General features: G+C 36.1%; 2 protein-coding genes across 6 annotated transcripts in view; one reads left to right on the plus strand and one right to left on the minus strand.

The window, feature by feature from the left end:
- Positions 1-456: 456 nt before the first annotated feature.
- Positions 457-8,958, minus strand: LOC127876939 (uncharacterized). Of its 2 annotated transcripts, none has more exons than XM_052422457.1 (4): positions 8,836-8,958; positions 3,287-3,465; positions 2,849-2,957; positions 457-1,975 (listed from the first exon to the last, which is right to left on the minus strand). In XM_052422457.1, exons 2-4 carry the CDS (start codon positions 3,332-3,334, stop codon positions 675-677), a joined length of 1,458 nt encoding a protein of 485 aa, XP_052278417.1. In that variant the 5' UTR covers positions 3,335-3,465; positions 8,836-8,958; the 3' UTR covers positions 457-674. The 2 variants fall into 2 exon arrangements, with proteins under 2 accessions (XP_052278417.1, XP_052278416.1); XM_052422456.1 differs by lacking the exon at positions 8,836-8,958 and adding an exon at positions 5,156-5,287.
- Positions 8,959-9,263: 305 nt separating this feature from the next.
- The window catches only part of LOC127876936 (angiogenic factor with G patch and FHA domains 1-like), a 31,618-nt gene continuing 24,934 nt past the window's right edge, over positions 9,264-15,947 (plus strand). For 3 of the 4 annotated variants that reach the window (XM_052422450.1, XM_052422447.1, XM_052422448.1), the window contains exons 1-3: positions 9,264-9,426; positions 12,410-13,092; positions 13,838-13,937. In XM_052422450.1, the coding sequence (XP_052278410.1) occupies positions 12,418-13,092; positions 13,838-13,937 (775 nt within the window). In that variant the 5' untranslated portion in view covers positions 9,264-9,426; positions 12,410-12,417. The remainder of the gene's footprint in view (positions 9,427-12,409; positions 13,093-13,837; positions 13,938-15,947) is intronic. The other variant, XM_052422449.1, reaches the window with a different exon arrangement.

Consider the following 15,947-nt stretch of genomic DNA (forward strand, 5'->3'; position numbering starts at 1 on the left):
CACTGGATCAGCAGACGATTTATTGCTTAAATCTGCAGGAGTCCGGGGATAGCCGATGTATCACGATTGGTGTATCGACCTCATATGGAGACAGGAGAAATTCCGTGTGGCATAACCGGTTTCCTTATCTTGTAATATCACTTGGTTTTGTTTAGTATTGATAATAGACCTTCTAATGAATAATCGTCAATGCGATTACATTTCAATAAATCCAGACAATTATGTCCGTGCTAAACAGGTACGCAGAACAAGCGAACACAGCACTACATCTTTGATCTTCGCTGTTTGAGTATTCAAATCGATGTCTATACTTGTGAAATAACGTAATTGTTTCATATTAATAATAGTCAAGTGTTATAGATGGAGAAGTAGCCTTTTGATAGACATGACACGTACCGCTATACAATGACTCAAGTTAAAGGATATGATTTTTTTAGATTAACAACATGCATAGTCTTGAGAAATCATTAGTTTATTACATGCATGAGCCTAATCTGTTAATGAACAGATATATTTTTAATGAACACGTATTTATTAAGGCAACCATGTTATGAATGTATTATAACAAGAATGTATTATAACAATGCTTAAAATAAAGTCCGCTAACATTTGAAATGGGAACAGTCGACACGTTTCAATAAATCATCATTTGCTCTGAAAACGTGCTTCAAAGTTCAAAAATATTCCCCGGACATGATTTCATCCTTAAACTCGTTGACCAACTTGGTCATGTTTTTGTTTTCCGTGCGATCGAGGCGTAGAGCGGTGACCAGCTCTTTCTGAAGGACTTTCGTTGCCTGAATTAGAGCGTCATCCGAGATCTTCCGGAACAGGTCATACTTGGGGCCAACAGGCGGCTCATAGCCGTTGTACATCTGGGTAACCAGCGGGTTGGAGTAATAGAAATGGGGCAAGTGCTTAGCGTCCAGGGCCGCTTCCAGAAGACTAACGAAGTACAGCAGAGCGTCGTACGTGTTGTTAAGGGCAACGGTTGGACGCAAGTGACATGTGAACATGACTTCGTACAGCGCGATCTGTTTCAAGTGGTACGATTTCAGCACGGTTACGAGTTGTGGTGGCGACTGTTTTTTATCCTTTGCTAGCGTCTTAGCTCTGACGAAGTAGGTCTTCACAATCCGCAAGGCCGTCAGAATGAACTGCCCTTTTGCAGTGGTCCTGATAACATCTAGCGTGTGTTTCTCGTAGCCAGATGAGTTGATATGCCACACCAGGGGTTTCTCTGTCTCAGAGACGAATTCTAGCATTTGGTTCATGTCTCCCTCCACCCATTTGCAGACCGCGTGGATTGGGCAACCGAGGCGGGTACCTTGGTACGTCGTTGTTGTGTCCTCCCGCAATTTCATAGCAGGAACTATATCCAGGTCAATCTCGCCTGTTCCGTCTTCCGCTTTTCTAAGCTTACTTGCCACCATAAACTGGTTATGAGCCTCTTCATTGAGATGAATAGTGATGTTTATAGCTGGCGGATTCTTTTTCCTAGTGATACTAAACTTAACCTCTTTGTTGTCTTGCAGCTTTTTTTCAACAATTACGCTCGCCGCATCCACGATTGATGTAAGTACCTTCTCGTGAAGGTTCTTCGAGCTAAGATACAACTTCCCATCCGTCTTTACGAACACGTTTTTTTGGCAGAGCTTCGGAAAGGTTTTCTCTAAGTGTTCCCATTTGTCGTCGATCTCGAAGAAACAAAACCCGGGGATTTCAACAGAGGATTTCGTCACCGGCTTTGACACTAGCTTCAAGCCTTCTATTTGAAACTGAATGACGGAATCGTACTCGTTCGGCCAAATGACCTTGAGTGCGTCCCGAGAGCTTCCTTGCCGGATGTAAGACTCGATCCTCAGACGCTCGTACTTGGCGGCTTCCGCGCGCATCACGTTCTGGAGCTCCTTCATGACGTAATCAACGGCCTCTCGAGAGCGTGCCCACGGCTTTGACCCGAAATCTATGTCACCTGAAAGCATAACACTCGTTGTTCACTTTTACTACCATTTTATTCCGGTAGCATTTTTATACTTTGTGTCTGCATTACACATATGTCTTCATTATATTGATTACATATTTATAATCACTATGTAGTCAAACCTGGGTTGTAATTATATTTTTTTGGAAGTCGATCATGATACGTTGATATGGATACTTAAACGCGTTTTACACTTGAAATATACATATAAACTGTAACATAACACTGATTATGCGAATTATAATACAGGTGGCATAGCGCGAATATATGTGCATGTCCCCCACCACTATAGTAGGGAACAAATTGTTCTTGCCCTGTCTGTTGATTTGTTTCTTTGTTTGTTTGTTTGCGCCAACTTTAACATTTCCCATAACTTTTGCAATATTAAAGATAGAAAATTGATATTTGGCATGCATGTGTATCTCATAGAGCTGCACATTTTGAGTGGTGAAAGGTCAAGATCATCCTTCAAGGTCAAAGGTCAAACATATTGGGACATAGTGTTTCACAAACACTTGTTTTTTCTCTAGATCTACAATTATTATTTTAAAGCAGGAGTTATATCAATCCTGTTTTAGGCATGCTGATAAGGATGCACAATGTAAATTTTTTATATGTATTTTTGTATTAAAATTACGCAGAAATGTCACATTGTCCCTATGTTCCAGGCCAAACACTGTGTATCCTACATGTAATAAAACATGTATTTCATATGAAGTTCGTAACTTTATATTTTATGCATTTACGAACTAACATGTGTATAATCAAACTAAAACATGAGTAACTCGCATGTAAACTTCAATATATGTACCTTCTGTCATGGCATTAATGTTTGCTTACTTACTCCATGTATGATTCACGTACCTATCAGCTCGGATTTCTTTAAACTCTCAACCCAAGCTTCGCATCCGTCGAAGTTTGCTACTGGCTTTACCCATTCGTTGAAGTTGGCGCCAATATGTTTGGTATCTAACTGAAATGATCATTCGGTAACCTCGTAATTATGTCCGCTACGAGGCATGGTTAACTGTATATGTACATTAATGTTCGCCCGAAAACATACGCATCTCGTCGCCATGCCATCGCATTTAAGCAGAATATGTAGATGATCTGAAATATAGATCTTTGATTTATTCGACGTACTAGAATTTATGTCAAGGACATGGCGTGCCAACCATTTGACATTAGACACAGTATAACGTAATAAATTATTTTTCGTTTTTATAAAATTGATGCCAACGTTCGAATATAACCACCTTGATGTGCCATAAACAACATTCACTACAGTATCTGTTTACATACGCTCATCCGCTTAAATGCGCTGGATACGTCACCATTGCCCGCCGCCATAACTGTCGTAACTACTCGAGTGTCTTCGGTAATTGTTGGAAGATCAAACTCCTCAAAATGTTCCAACTGTCTCCTGCAGTTTATTCGTAGCAGTTCTCACTCTTAACGCACGTTCAGATTATACTCGATATCTGAAACATAATACAGAGCCTAAACGTTCTTTTTAATGATTATTTATATTGAATTCCACCCTTAGCAACTGGCAAAATACCAAAAACAAATATCATGTGCTGCGTTTATTTAAATTCGTTCAAGTCATAATTATGCTGTAATTATGTGTGCCCATGCGTATAATATTTGTGGGCGTCTGCACAAAATACATAACGTTATGGTTTTTCAAAGCTTTACTGTGTTATAATAACAGGTGCTGGGTCTAAAATCGATAGGTAGCACATGACGGTGAATTAGAATGGTTGTCATAATCGATAAATCGACTGTTTTCCATTTCGTAATCATGCAATACCTATATTTAAAAATGCAAAAATGTACCATGCGTCATGAATGAGAAAAAGTGTTGAACCATTTGGATTTCACACCTAACGTTTTAAAACAAAATGGTCATTTTTTTATCAAATGTCAATTATACACCAGCTGGTATTTCCATACAAGTACGTGTGTTGATACTTAAACGACAAAAAGAACTGTTCATGAACATCTGAATCTAACTGTTTACTGTATTTAGATTTGTACTCATTTCTGTAACAGCTACAATATTTTCCCGACATACAAACATTGAACTAACGTGCATGTTCCGCATAGAGTCTGCAACCACTTATTTTGTCCGACAAACATTAAGCAGAAATAAGGTACATATTCCACATAAGCATCATTACCAAATTTCATCAAACTCGCTTATGTATTTATTTGAGTATCACAGGATCCAGATTTCGACTGACAGAAGGACATACGGACGGTCCGTAGATAATGTAATGTCCTCTCCGTTTACACCGGTTGGGGACTAAATACATTGACTATTTAACAAAAAGGGACATTTCGATATCGCATATTTGTACTCAAGTAGCAGAGCGCTAAAATAAATCCGACAAATAAGCTTGCATGTATTTCTTTTGACCTTGCAGTCAATGATAACCCATGAAATTGCAAGCACTTATTTCCAATGGGGTCCTTTGGTTTTTGCTGACAAGACAGCAAGCAGAAGAGACAGTATTGGGATACAAGGAATCCGAGTGCGATACCCTAGCTCTTCGCGAATAGATCCCTTGGTTCTTTTACGTGCTCAGTGTATAGCACCGATACATGCGATAATTATCTGGGTTTCATACCAGTACATCTCTAGATGGGTGGGAAACACTTTCTGATATTTCCAGTGCCCCGGCCGGGAATCGAACCGGGGACCTCTGGAATGGTAGACCAGAGTGTTACCACTCGACCACCGCACCACCCCAGCTTGACGATTGAAACCTTAGATTATGTGTTGTCCGTTCGTCTTGATGCCAGCTCGTCAGAAGGCGCCATCGCGATATAACGACATTATATTTTAGTATATTTGCGCGCGTTTTGGCGTTTTTTTTACATCAACTTTGAATGGCTGCAACACGAAAATCATCTTAATTATGAATATAAAATATATATGATAATATGCGTCCTTTTAACGCACTAACACGCCAGAAGAATCCGGTCAAAATCAGACGCCATACAATCAGAATTGTGTGCAACAACTAGAACATTAATCAATTCGTATACATCACTTTTAAAACCATGCGTGCATGAATACAAGTGAATAAAACGTACATTATGTTATACAATAGTGTTCATCGATATTACCTCTAAATCGTTGTTTAAACGTTAATACAAATGTACCTTGAGTAAAAATGAAATTCCAATTACACCCACTGGCTTTATCTGCATTTATTATAAGCCACATAACCGCTGTGCACGTGAATCAATATGCCGTTGAAAAGCAGATATTATAAATGTGCACTTCATGACTGTGCAGTGTAGGCACCTACTGTACCGCTTACGGCGGTCCTTACGGGTCAGAAGAACATACGATAATAAGAAACATGTCTTAAGACTTTTATAATTGTTTGTGTTAACCCCTCAGTATACATTCCGTTACCACTACATCATATCAAGAACCGCAGACGATTCGAGCTAACCTAGGTTCCGACGATGGTCAGGTCAGGAAAGTATTTGATAGTCATATATATGTGTATATGGCTAAACGTTCGATTAGCAACGTTATATTCGAGTGTTTTAAGGCATGACCGGAAACGTATTTGACAATTCAATAGATAAATGTAACAGAAATAGCTCAAACAGTGTTCGGCAATCCAATCGGTGACTGTAATAGAAATTGCTAGAAAAAGGTTCCACTTTGCAAATGGTCACACAATTTTAACACAAACACCATTTTAATGTACCTGATACATCGATGTTTGTGAATTTTAAAATTGTTATGGATTATATAGTTAATTTATTTAAATGCAATGGATTTGAATACAAAATGAAAAAAAAACTTGTTGAACAGCACCATTTACTGCAGTGGAAACCACATGGTGTCTGCTTTACTTTATTTCCCGACTTTACCTGTCGTTAAATGTTTATCAAACAGATTTGATGCATAAACACATGTTTGTTTTTCTCTGTACACGTATACTGGGGATACCGCGTATCGGTGTATAAAAAGGATCTTTTCACGGTTTGGTTAATTGACAAAATTGAAAAAAGTTGTTTCAGATTCGCAAATTTTCGTTTTAGTTATGATATTTGTGAGAAAACACCATTACTGAACATTTACCATAGTCCAATATAGCCATTATATGTATCTTTTGACGATTTTAAAACCTAAAAATTATAAAGCGTTGCAACGCGAAACGATTGAATTATTTGGAGAGTTCTGTTGTTGTCGTTTGAATTTACGAAACTACGAAGATTGCTTATATAAGGTATAAAATACTTACATGGTGTATACCCGGCGGAATAGCCGAGAGGGCTATTGCGTTTTTATTTCAGACTAATTCCAGGACTCCGGGGGTCACTGGTTCGAGCCCTGGTACCGGCTACTTTTTTTTCCTTTTTTTAATTTTATTCTTGATTTTTTACTGGAGCTTTTAAGATCCAATGTTTACATTTATCAATATAAAGCATTTAATGGCAAACTTCAAAATATGCCAAAATCTGTAAAAAGGCCCCTTTAAGCCTTTGTCTTCAAATATTTTTGTAATCTTAATAAATCAAAGAAAACACATCGGTTCGTTGTTATTTTATGCATTTTGTGAAGAAATTAAGTTCCATCATGATATGATGGGACATTTTTATCTCGATATCGGCTGGGTTCTGCTTACGGTAGGACGCCATTTCGTTTGTTATGAAGTGTACTGCGTATCGGTGTATTAACCGTTAGCCGCTTTGTAGATTACAAGCATTATTTTTCTTTTAAAATATTGTGTAAATGTAAAATATTTTTAACACACAAGTAACTTACATTCACATTTAATGCACGCAACATTCTTAATTTAACATAAATCTAACATAATATGAACATTCAGAAATGATTTTACCTTTAGGTGCATAATAACTAGTAACAAGTAATACGATAAATAAATACTGTTAAATAAATAATAGGGTGTTCAGGCAAGTTAATTTAAGTTTACTATATAAGGTATTCAATATTGAAACAGCGTTTATTTTATTACTTCTTTTCACATATATTTGATATAATAACAACAATAAATTCAATACCCAACAATACCGGTATTTGTTTGGATAAATGGCATCAGTGAAACCCGATCTAGCGCATGCACAATTCGCGCTTTTTGATGAGGATTTTTACACCAATACAATATCAAAGCGGTTTTTAGTGTACAGTTCATTCATTTAGAGTTCGCTAATACAACTTTTAATCGCTCGCATGCGAAGTGCACCGAGGGCAAATTTATTAATATATACTTTTTAAAAGTGTAAGACACAATTAAGATCAAGATGATGATATTTTTAACGGATCTTTTCTTACCATACAGGTGCCCCCCCATCCACACACACAATACAAGACCATAACAAGAGCTTGTCACAGTGGTGACAAATCCCCTCCGAAATGTGTTTGCTTGTATGACAACATTTGTTTTAGAGAGCAGAATAATATTTGTAAAACATGGCACCTGTGTCATCTATTTATATTTCAATGATCAATTAGTTATATAGTGTTGGAGTTATGCTGTAGAGAATAAAAAATATGGAAATGAAAGAAAGGGAGGTGATTAAAAAAGAAGACTATAAACAGTTACTGTTCTTGATCACTGTATTATTCCTTAAACTCATCTATTAATTTTACAGTGAATACTTCAGTGTTCAAATTAAAATATTATTGTAAAATTAGATAAAGGGAGATATTAAAAATTGAAAAGCTAAAATATTAACTATGAAATTAAATAAAATATAATTTAATGTTATAAATAAATAAAATAAAAATAAAAGTAAAAAATAAAAATAAAATAAAAAATAATAATAAAGGAAGATAAATAAAAAACTATGGCAGAAAGAGTTATGATTCATGTTCACTGCACTGTCCTAGTTGCTATCTGTATATATTTCTAGTTTCAAGTAAATCCCTTCGGTAGATTTAGAGTTATGCTCCGGACAAAAATTTACTTTGAAATTAAATAAACCGAGATAATTCAAAAACTAAGGTAGATAGAGTTATGGTTCTTAATCACTTCACTTCTCCTACTTACCATCTGTTAATATTTGAAGTTTCAAGTAAATCCCTTCAGTAGATTTAGAGTTATGCTCCGGACAAAAATATACTATGAAATTAAATAAAGGGAGATCATTCAAAAACTAAGGTAGATAGAGTTATGGTTCTAAGTCACTGCACTTCTCCTACTTGCCATCTGTTTATATTTCAAGTTTCAAGTAAATCCTTACTGTAGATTTGGAGTCATGCTCCGGACAAAAAATTACTATGAAATTAAATAAAGTGAGATAATTCAAAAACAAAGGTAGATAGAGTTATAGTTCTTAGTCACTGCACTTCTCATACTTGCCATCTGTTAATATTTTAAGTTTCAAGTAAATCCCTTCAGTAGATTTAGAGTAATGCTCCGGACAAAAAATTACATTGAAATTATATAAAGGGGGATATAATTAAAAAACTAAGGTAGATAGAGTTATGGTTCTTGATCACTGCACTTCTCCTAGTTGCCATCTGTTTATATTCTAAGTTTAAAGTAAATTCGTTGAATAGATTTGGAGTTATGCTCTACACAAAGTTTCGGACGGACACTTAGACGGACGGACGGACGCACAGACGGACAGGACCAATTACTATATCTCATCCGATTTTTTTTTCGGCGGGGATAATAAAAAGGAAAATCCTTGGTTACATCAAAAGAAATGGAAATTGAAGCTATAATTCAAAATTCGTACCAACTTTCGTGAGTGTGGTAATTTAATTAGGCAAGTGTTCTAGGAAACGCTCAGGGTCAATAAATAAAGCAGCCTCGAGCGCAGAAGGACGTCAAAAGCGTTGAAATACTCACTTGTCGAAACTGGAACACTCGTAAGAGTCGTATATGTTATGAACGACAATGGCTTTATATTGGAAATGAGGGGCAAATTTTTCGCAGCGGTTACCACACATATAAGATAACAGAAACGATTGCCATAACAAGTTCTTTCTTATCAAGAAGGATTTATTGATTGTAACTAACTCGGTGTAAGTTTAATATGGGATCCACACAAATATTAATTGAAATAGAAGGTAACTAAAATAATAACCTTAATAAAAACACCAGAGACGTAGACAAGGTTATCTACGTCCCTGATAAAACGAATATTTGCATCGATCACGTTTTGTTGGCAATGATATTACAACATCTCTGTTCTAGGGTTGAGGGGATGAGATTTCTTAAGTTTTTTTTACTGGTTTCTAACCTATAATCGATTAAAATCCTTCATCCAAGAAAGAATTAAATTCAACCAAACAACAACAACAAAACACAACAACAACATCGATGCGAAAAAAACATTATTGCCAAATTGTTATAACCATTACTGTCTTGACGGAAAGCAACCCGACGGAAAGAAATAACTGCTGATTGAAAACAAACTGAAAGTCATTCATATTCAATGTAATAAAATGTTCATATTTATCTGTCTGCAATTCATGCAATTGAGACTTTCTTTTTCGATTTTATATTGAAAATGAGTGACACATTAAAGACTTGCCTCTCTTGGAAGTTTTGTCCCCTACGCTACAGTTTCGGCTCTTTTTTTTGTGTTAAATATGGGTAGGGACTTCATCACAGAAATTATTCATATTGTAAATAGCGGTGGGAATAACACCTTTGTTGCACATGTCAGTTTTATTAGCTCATCTATTTTTTGGAAAAAAAATGAGCTATTTTCATCACCTTGGCGTCAGCATCGATGTCTGCGTCCGGTTAAGTTTTGTGTTTAGGTCCACTTTTCTCATAAAGTATCAAAGCTATTGCATTCAAACTTGGTACACTTACTTGCTATCATGAGGGGACTGGGCAGGCAAAGTAAGATAACTCTGACGTGCATTTTGACAGAATTATGTGCCCTTTTTATACTTAGAAAATTGAAAATTTGGTTAAGTTTTGTGTATAGGTCCAATTTTCTCATAAAGCATCAAAGCTATTGCATTCTATCTTGGTACAGTTACTTACTATCATGAGGGGACTGGGCAGGCAAAGTTAGATAACTCTGGCGTGCATTTTGAGAGAATTATGTGCCCTTTTTATACTCAGAAAATTAAATTTTTTGTTAAGTTTTGTGTTTAGGTCCACTTTATTCCTTTAGTATCAAAGCTATTGCTTTCATACTGGCGACACTTACTTTCTATCATAAGGGGATCTGGCAGAAAAAGTTATGTATCTCTGACTGGCATTTTGACAGAATTATGGCCCCTTTATCCTTAGAAAATTGAAAATTTTGTTAAGTTTGTGTTTTGGGCCGCTTTACTCCTAAAGTATCATAGCTATTGCTTTCAGACTTGGAACACTCACAAACTATCATAAGGGGACTGTACGGAACAAGTTGCATAAATCTGGTTGTCATTTTGATGGAATTATGGCCCTTTATTGACTTAGTAACTTTAAATATATGGTAAAATTTTGTGTTTACATCCACTTTACTTCTAAAGTATCAAGGCTATTGCTTTCAAACTTCAAATACTTTCATACTATCATGAGGGTACTGTACCTGGCAAGTTGAATTTTACCTTGACCTTTGAATGACCTTGACTCTGAAGGTCAAATTATTAAATTTGGCAAAAATTGCCATGACTTCGTTATTTATGATCAGATTTAATTGATACTTTGACAAAACAACTCTTACATGACATACTACAATAGACTCCACCCAAATCATCCCACACCCTCACACTATACCCCCCCCCCCCCAACCCCCCCCCCCCCATTTTTTTGGAAACATGGTTAAAACAAAAATATTTATTTTTATTATTTTATTTTTGAAAGACTGTCCAACTATCCCACCCAAGAATCCCCGCCCCCCCTCCCCCCCCCCAAAAAAAAATAAAAAAAATTTGATTTCGTTTTTGCATTTTTATTTTTGGAAGATAATGTAATAAATGACCACACCCCCACACTATACACCCCTCTCCACCCCACCCATCCATCTTTTTTTATTGAAGTATTGAGATAGTTCCCTTCACCTTTAAAAAGAACAATAGATAAGTGGTCTGCACCCGCAAGGCGGTGCTCTTGTTCTTATTTATAAGACGTGCAAAGAATTTAGATATACTTTTTATATGGGCTAAATTCTTTGGAACGTCTTATCGGCCAAGGACCAATTACATGGTGGAAACCAGAAAGTGTTAATTTTCATTAATTTGCGTAAAATTGCAAAATAACATTATCAACTCATTCAGTTTTAGTTCAGAAGTCCATGTTTACCTCAAATATCGTCGAATTGAAGCTAGAAAGGCAATAATTCTTGAGTTAAACGTCTGCTTTAATAGCAACACAATTACAAACCTCACACAATGCTTTGAAAAAATGTCAACCAATCAGAAGAAGGCATTATGATGTAACGTGTACGCGTAATTTGTCTATTAATGTCATCTCAGTAATGCATCAGCAAGTGAATTCGGAATTATTATTTATGTACCGTATACAAATATAAGATGTTATTTATTTCAGAACTAGCAAATTTTTAATTGTCACTTTAGAAAAAACAACAATGCTCAATTAATCCAGAAAAGTATAATAACATCGGTTTACTATATAACGCTCTGCGCTCACAACAGACGAACGTAAACTGTGTTTTTCGCCGTTTATTCTTCACATTTAAACCACACGGTTTACATTGTAGCTTTTTTATGGATAAATATCTACACAGCCAGCAAATCGAGAGATATTGAAAATTTGAATAGTGGTTGGATTTAAATTGCTCAGGCGTGCAAAATTCAAAGTGTCATTACATAATTCTAACAGGACATTATCGAGCAATGAATGATCCATACAGGTATGTAAATATTATTGCAATCCGTTTATATTAAATGTCTGATATCGGGCTTGAATGATGCGCACAAAATACTTGCACAACAATATAGACAAAGAAGAAAAACTTTCCACCATTGTTTTGGTCTTTCCCCCTTTGTACGCTCCAAATATTACCAATATAAAAAGTAGCTTAATTAATATTTGAGGGCCTTGTATTAAGTAAATGCCAAACCCCAAGTACTGTGCATTAGATGTTACCCCCTCCACCCAGATGCCAATCCCCTTCAAAATCCCTCAAATTTTGTCCATTTGTTGTACACAATAACAAAACAAAGTAAGTAAAAAAACAATACATTTTTTACTTTTATGTATATACATATATATATATTTATATATATATATATATATATATATATATATATATATATATATATATATATATATATATATATAACAAGGTATGTGACTAAGACCCTTGAACAGCTTATCCTGGCTGACCAGCCAATTTCCGAAGCTCACTACCCCATCAATTATCAACCGATTTCCAAACCCTTGGTATCAAACAATGTATAATACTTTGTACTAAAAGAATAAAAGGAGGCCATGCTATAATCTTTTCTTTCAGGTGTAAAAATGGCAAGGAAAAGTGATGAGGAACTTTTGTGCATGATCAAATCAACAGCTGAAGGATCTTCCATAACAACAGTTACAAGCTATGCAGTGGAGGTAGGATTTAGTGAAGATTCTCACTCTGAAAAGAAAGAAAATTTTAATACTGATATTGCTGATTTGAATGTGAAGTTAAAGAGCACATTTGAAGTTAATCCATCGACTGATGAACAGTCTTGTACAAATTATGAGCAAGGTGTTTCAGGTGACACTAGAAAAGAGTCAGTATCACTAGAAGAAACTGTAGGTAAAAAACTGAAGGCAGAACAAAAAATCAAAATGGCTGGATGTGAGGATAAATGTGATAGCCATAAAAACTTGCAAGTCCACACATCTACAAGTGGTGAAAGAGAAAAAACACATACACTTCAACAAAACACAGCTATAACTATGGAAAGAGATAACAAAATGGAATATCATATAGAAAAAACTGTGATTGGAGATGTGAATGAATCAGACATAGAAAGCAGCGAATGTGAAAGTGATGGTAGTTCTGACTTCCATCTGCTTTCAAAAAGTGAGCTTGTTCACAGTCTGCAGGAGTGCAGGACAGAACTGAGCATCACAAAGAAGAAACTGGAAGCAACACTCAGGCTGCTGAAAAAGTCGGATGATTATAATGAGGTGATGCGAAAAATGGTATGTGAGATTTAGCTTTAACATGATAAATGGGCCTTGCTCTGGGAAATCCAGGTTTCATTTAATTGTGCTGTAATTGTCATCCCAGATCTGCACAGGCTTATAAGAAGAGACTTACTTTAGACAAAACATTCTATAATAGTGCAAAGTGTTGTCCCTGATAAGCGTGTGGACAAAGGCGCATCTAGGGCAAAACTTTATTATCATGCATTAAGACCTGTTTCCCACAGTGAGGTTCAAATTCTGTAATATAGAAAAATGAACTGTATACAACGGCTGTTCAAGGTAGGTTTCATGTATAATTTATGGATAAATTTAAGCATTTTTTTGACAATGACAATTTAATGATGTTTTAAAGTACATCATGTAAATAGATTTAAGTTTTTTTTGGTGATATCATGATATGTATGCAGATTATAATGTCATGTCACTGTGTTAGTAGTTGATATCTTGGTGAATGGTCTCATTTAGTCTGCTTATCAAATGCTATACCTGTATGGTAAATTGATCACTCGCCAGCTGTCAATCAAACTCACTGATCAGAAACTTTTATACCACTCTATTGCTTTTATTTTGTCCAGCAAACACTGAGTGACGTTATAACAGAAGACGATAAATTTTTAAGATCATCATGTGAGAGGTGAAATTTCTACCTTTTTCATTGAACATATTTTTGATACATGTATATGCTCCATTGACCCAAACTTGAATTTGAGTAGTTTGTACTCAGTTTTCCCATATTCAGGTGGAGCAGCTAAGCAGTAATATTCATAATTCTAAGCACCGACACATGGTGAGCGAGGGTGTACAGGTGGACACTGAACACCTTCTCAACTTAAGTTCAGGTATGCATGTTGTCAATATGTTAGAGTCTTGCACTGGAAAAATGGAATTCAATGCATATGGATAAAGTATTGTGATAGATTAGCCTGTACAGTCCGCTCAGGTTAATCAGGGACAACACTCTCTGCCTAAACTGGATATTCACTGAGAAGAGTCCGCTCAGGTTAATCAGGGACAACACTCTCTGTCTGGATATTCACTGAGAAGATTCTTCCTTAAACAAAAAGTACCTTAACCCTTTGCATGCTGGGTAATTTGTCATCTGCTAAAATGTTGTCTGCTGAAGTTTTAAAATTAGCATTTTCTTCGATTTTTTTCAAAGAATACTATCAGAATAGCAAACAGTTTGGATCCAGATGAGACGCCACGTTCTGTGGCGTCTCATCTGGATCCAAACTGTTTGCAAAGGCCTTCAAAATTCGGTTCCAGCGCTTAAAGGGTTAAAAGCAAAAAGTGTCGTCCCTGATTTGCCTGTATGCCCCTCCCATATAGGCCACCCCACCCAAATTTTCCTTTTACTATAATTTCTTTATTTCTACACCGATTCACTTCTAATTGATACTGAACTTCTCTTATGACAATGCGGTCAATCTCAACTATTCATGGCCCCATTACCTGCCCTGGGGCGTAGAGCTGCAATGATTCACCAACAGCACGATTCGATTTCAGACAGTCCGATACCGATTGTTTCGATTCGATTCATATTTCAACCTAGCTTTATCATTTATGCACTCGTCTGCTTCAAAATAAACATTTCTGTTCAAATGTGTTGCATAACTAGATATCTTGGGCATTTGTGTGTTTGTTAGATATAGTTTGGTTGATTCAATAGTGTTTTAAAAACTGTTGAAAGTGGGTTAAATTAACATTTGTAAGAAATATTTAGCAAGAAACTGCCAATTTTCTGACAAACTATGTCAATATTTTAATAAAACACATATAAGAGAATAGCACATTAGGAATTCAATATTAATATCAATAAACTTCTGACTAGAAGATTTTGTTGACTACACATGTTGAATAAGATTAGTGGTTGAGTCGGACTTAGGGTACGGCACGTCCATGAAGCACAGTTTATACGTAGCTTTATCGGGAGGGCTACCAGCCCGAAACCCAAAACACTGCCATACTTTTGATTTGAGCTTCTAAGGCGCATCTGATAATTTCAATTTGTCGGCCACAACTTGTTCAGCCATTTTGACGCTTTTCCAAAAGTAGACCGTAACGCACTTGATTGGATGACTAAAGTAATAAGTAACCGATAGCGCGCGTCGTAATTACAGGTAACGATAAAACCTATACCTTCCCGTATCAAATAGTCAGAGTACAGCGCATTTTACGTAACTACGTTTATATGTTAAAGAATCGAATCGAAATTGGTAGGGTTGGTATCGTAATCGAATCGACGCATTTAAAACCGATTTTCGATGCATCAGATCGAATCGTTGCAGCTCTACTGGGGCGCCCCGCCCACATAGGCCACATCCACCCAAAATTGCCTTTTACTATAACTTCTTCATTTCTACACCGATTCACTACTAATTTGATACTGAACTTCTCTTATGACAGTACGGTCAATCTCAACTATGCATGGCCCCATTACCAACCCGGGATCCAGACATAAGCCCCCCAGGACAAAACCCCCCCAATGAAAAAATGAACATTTGGACAATTGCCCCCCAGTAGAAATGACAGGTAGAATATAAGCCCCCCAGTGCTTATTTTGCATCTGGACATTTGCCCCCCAGTGCTTATTTTAGACGTGGACATTTGCCCCCCAGTGCCTAATTCTAAATGACATTACTCGATTGAGCAGATAATCATGTCCAGTTATCACCACCTTTTAATCATTTTTATTGATTAAATACAGAAGCCTTTAATTTTCATTAACAAGTATATTTTCAAAGCCACATGTCACACCTTTAACAAGCTGATAATCCTTTTGATTGATTAATTAAAAAACAATTCAAATTCTTTAAGATGTTTGTTTAACCTAAGATTAGGCAATTGAA

This window comes from Dreissena polymorpha, chromosome 4 (genome assembly GCF_020536995.1).
Source record: "Dreissena polymorpha isolate Duluth1 chromosome 4, UMN_Dpol_1.0, whole genome shotgun sequence".
Classification (NCBI taxonomy): domain Eukaryota; kingdom Metazoa; phylum Mollusca; class Bivalvia; order Myida; family Dreissenidae; genus Dreissena; species Dreissena polymorpha.

Bases quoted from the DNA above. Each gene is read 5' to 3' on its own strand.
- LOC127876939 (XM_052422457.1), bottom strand. From the start codon at position 3,334: ATGGCGGCGGGCAATGGTGACGTATCCAGCGCATTTAAGCGGATGAGC. The intron at 2,958-3,286 runs GTATGTAAACAG...TGATCATTTCAG, and splicing joins GCGCATTTAAGCGGATGAGC to TTAGATACCAAACATATTGG. The intron at 1,976-2,848 runs GTACGTGAATCA...TTATGCTTTCAG, and splicing joins AAAGAAATCCGAGCTGATAG to GTGACATAGATTTCGGGTCA.